The sequence below is a fragment of the Temnothorax curvispinosus genome, unplaced genomic scaffold (assembly GCF_003070985.1).
Source record: "Temnothorax curvispinosus isolate PA1 unplaced genomic scaffold, ASM307098v1 QBEX01013120.1, whole genome shotgun sequence".
Taxonomy (NCBI): domain Eukaryota; kingdom Metazoa; phylum Arthropoda; class Insecta; order Hymenoptera; family Formicidae; genus Temnothorax; species Temnothorax curvispinosus.
In genome coordinates, this window is record NW_020222900.1 from 446,153 (window position 1) to 450,297 (window position 4,145).

At 30.3% G+C, this 4,145-nt stretch overlaps 1 protein-coding gene across 1 annotated transcript; it reads left to right on the forward strand.

The window, feature by feature from the left end:
- The first annotated feature begins 453 nt into the window (after window positions 1-453).
- LOC112463179 (major royal jelly protein 1-like) lies at window positions 454-2,868 on the forward strand. Its single transcript, XM_025029376.1, has 7 exons — window positions 454-513; window positions 637-868; window positions 1,094-1,272; window positions 1,369-1,581; window positions 1,750-1,912; window positions 2,197-2,423; window positions 2,569-2,868. Exons 1-7 carry the CDS (start codon window positions 454-456, stop codon window positions 2,866-2,868), a joined length of 1,374 nt encoding a protein of 457 aa, XP_024885144.1.
- The last annotated feature ends 1,277 nt before the right edge of the window (window positions 2,869-4,145 follow it).

Sequence of the window (4,145 nt, forward strand, 5' to 3'; positions counted from 1 at the left end):
TATGTTGGAATACGTTATAGACGCTGATGCTGTGGGGGTGTTACTCCTTCTCATAATAAAAAGTATTTACTATTACTCGAAATGAGGCCAAGTTTAATGTAAATCATAATCAAATCAATATTTAAAGATACATTTCTTTGAACTTAAACAGTATTTGTAAAACTCAAAGAGGCATTTTACTTAATTATCAAAGTTTCTCATTTAATTATTAAAAAAATATATATTATATATAAAACGAGTCACACAATTTTGCACTACTTTTACAATTAATAAAAGTGATAGACAAAAATTGAACAGTTTAATGATACTTATTTTTCATGATGTTATATTTTTATACATGCACTGCGTATTTATTATATGTATAATACGAAAATACGCTATTCCCAGTTTCTCAAAAACTCACTGATAAGATAACACATTGATCATTAGACATAACAATAATCATTATCAATAATGATAGATCAATTAACCTTAAACGACGGTGTGCAGTTCTTAACTATCGGTATAACGCAGGTGAGTCTAAAAATTATTTCTATTTATACCTACAGCAAGTTCTTATATAAACTCGAGTGAATATTGTCAAACACTGTAGTTGCTATTACTGAATTCACTCTTGTGACATATATCTATTGATGAAACTCGGTCATTCTACTGTGCATATCTGTTACACTAAAAATGACGCAGTTACTATTTAATGTATTAATTCTAACAATTGCAAGTATAAGCTTCGGTGTTGAATTGGAAGAGCAGTACAAATGGGAATATATCGATTACGTATGGAAAAACTCAAGGCACAAGCAGAATGCGGTGAAAATTGGCTATTATAAAATTAGTAAGAACGTTTTATATGATGCAGATATAGCACCAGGTAGGTTAATACTATAATTCAAAGAAATGACAATAATTTTATATAAAATATCTTTGTATTTAAAAACTTATTAATATAGTACTTAACATCATTGTTATTTAATTATTATATTTGTATGTTGCCAATAAAATAAATAATATTATTGCTGCAATGCAATTACAACATGCTTGCAATAAACACATCTTCCATCAGCGCACAAGATCTTTACAATTCTACTTCTTGTAGATGGTAGAATATTTGTTACTGTGGTAAGACAGAGGGGAGTACCAGCTAGTTTAACGACAATAAATAAGATAGTAGAACGAGGTGGTCCACTTCTGTCTCCTTATCCAGATTGGACATGGCACAAATTCAATAAGACTAATTGCGGTTGTGATACTATTACAAGTGTATACCGAATATCCGTGAGTATAGCAGTATCTTTTTTTAGCAACATATAGCTATCGTATATAAATAATTAATATTATTATGTGCTACGCATATATCTACTTTTGTATTAGATCAAATGCAATCGCCTTTTCGTTCTGGATTGTGGCGCAGTCGGGGAAGAGAAAATTTGTCCTCCGAAACTATTGATCTTCAATTTAAAAAACGATATGCTCGAGAAATGTCTCGTCATCCCACCTGACATCGCTAGTAACAAAAATGGCACTGGATTGCTCGTGACACCACTTCCTTATGTTCGAGATTGCAATTACATAAACGATGCAACCGTTAGTATTTTTCTCAAACTTCACGCGTTTAGTCATAACAGTACGCGTTCTTTGTTCTATACTCGTGTAAATGTCTCGTTAATACGTTACATCTTGTTATTTAAATCAAGATGCAACTATTATATTAATTAAATAATAGATTAACGTATGTACAATGAATGTATACAGGTGTTTATGGCTGGCACTGAAGGTTACGGTTTGGTGATATACAACAAAAATTTAGGCTTCTACAGAATTGAATCTGATTTTATGAATGCAACTGATCCCACCATAGAAGGTCAGAGTTTTTATTCGAAGGACAGTAGTCTCAGCTTAACAATTATTAATAAATGTAAGTACCAAGTTTCTAACACAAATATTATTTAAATTATTACATAAGCTTATTACACAAGCTCATATAAATAAGTATTAAGATATTTAAGTGTTATTTTGATTTGATACTTGCGTCATATTACTACCATTTATTTATTAACTGCAGTTATACATGCACATTTACGTTTTATAACTAACAGAAACTTTTATAACTAATATAAAGCATAGAAAGCTTTTCGGTAAATAATTGATGTCATTCACTAATTTTTGCGATTGCTCATTTCTTTCTCACGAATGTTTTAGATTTATACTATGCTTCTTTAGCGGGACGCAAGATATTTAAGATAGATATTAGTAATCCACAAAAATTTTCAAAACTAACCAGAAACGAGACTAATAGTTTAACTAAATTGGTGGGTACCTTATCTGGCCAAACGGGACCGATAGCATCCGCACAACACGCACTATTTTTCAGCAACATCCCGAAAACGTCAATTTTGTGTACGAACACTAAGAAGAAATTTAATACAGTAAGTGAGAGATATTTGAATATAATTATTATCGGTATATTTTTCGATAACAAATTACTTTTAATACTCTATCAACGTTACTACATGAATTAATGACAATCATGGTACAATTTTAATTGTTGTAAAATCAAATATTCATTTTAAGGAAATTGTCGCACAAGATGCCGAAAAATTGCAATTTCTAAGTGGGATGAAAGTTACATGGTGTGGAAGAAAACTACTAATCGTAACAAACCATCTGCAACATATTACATTAGATCTACATAATACATCATTTCCAAACAAAAAAACAAACTTCCGTATTCTCACCATAGATATAGAGCAAATACGGCAGGAAACAAATTGTTTTTCTTCTTACAATAGCACTTATCATAGTCTTGTATTTTTTCCTTTTATACCTTGGTTTTTTTATATACCTTGGTTTTCTGTTTTCATTGAAAAATAAAACAATTTTTTTTAACAAGATTTTTGTAAAAATATAATGTACAACATATTATTTTCTTTCAGAATGGATACATCATTAATAATTAAATGTTTATATAAAATAACATTCTTATTTAAGCACAGCTTAGCCTGCACTATCTTCTTTCTTTTAAACTGTGAGACAGTAAAACAAACTGTAAAACTGTAAAAAACAGTGAAAATTAAAGATAAATTGCACAAGGAATATGTATTTTCCATTCCCAGAAGTCCCATTGATAAGATAACATTCTGCGCGTCTGTAACAAGTGTCTTTATCAGTTCGAGACCACTATTGTTTATCGCTGGTATAATGAGAGGTTTTCTGAAAAGTGTTCTTATAGTTAAAAACTTTTCGTAGATATTGGCTAACATAGTGTGAGCTATCATTAATAGATTCGTACTTGCGAAATACATGTCTATTATATTTATTCGCAGAGTTCAGTTACGTTATTTTATTATGTGCAATAGTTACGCTGAAAATAAAATATCCTTTACTTGTCGCATTAATTCTGACGATCGCAATTATAAGCTTTGGCGTTAAACTGAAAGAATCTAAATGTTTTTTATGATAAATTCTCTCCAAATTTTTAAAAATATATAGTAATGAAATCATGATATTTGCCTTTTTACTGTTTAATGAAACATATAAACAAAAAATCGCGAAAAACAAAAAATTCTTTGAAATAAAACTGTTAAATGTACACAAGATCGTACTTTACGCGTATATTGCAGCATGTTGTAACATTTTGGCTATTTTGACCGACGCGCATATAAACGTTCATAATATTCTGGTCATACGGTATGCACTAAATCGTCCAAGAGAGGACATTAATGTCCTCCTCTATACGAGACACGCATAACGGCAGCCAGAGTGCACAACGCTTATTTGCGTCTATACTATTTAATTACTTAAGAACCCAATTAAAAAAAAAAGAATAAAAAAAAACAGCTTTCTTTCAAACAGAAGTTCAAAAATATGACTAAAGAAGACATCTAGAAACAATTAGGTTAAGTGCAATGTAAAATTTCACAATAAAATTTTTTCTGTTTATAATAATCGTAACGTTATACAGCTGGGTGTTAAACGATTAAATTTTATATGCTTTATTAAGAACGCGCGTTCATGTCCGAGTGTTTTTGACGTGATCGAGCTGATAATAATCGGGCGCATATGAAGAATCACGCATCTTTAATTAAATCATGAATTATATTCCGCATCATGTCTCAACCGAAGCCCGGTTTAATCAAATCAGCCGTACA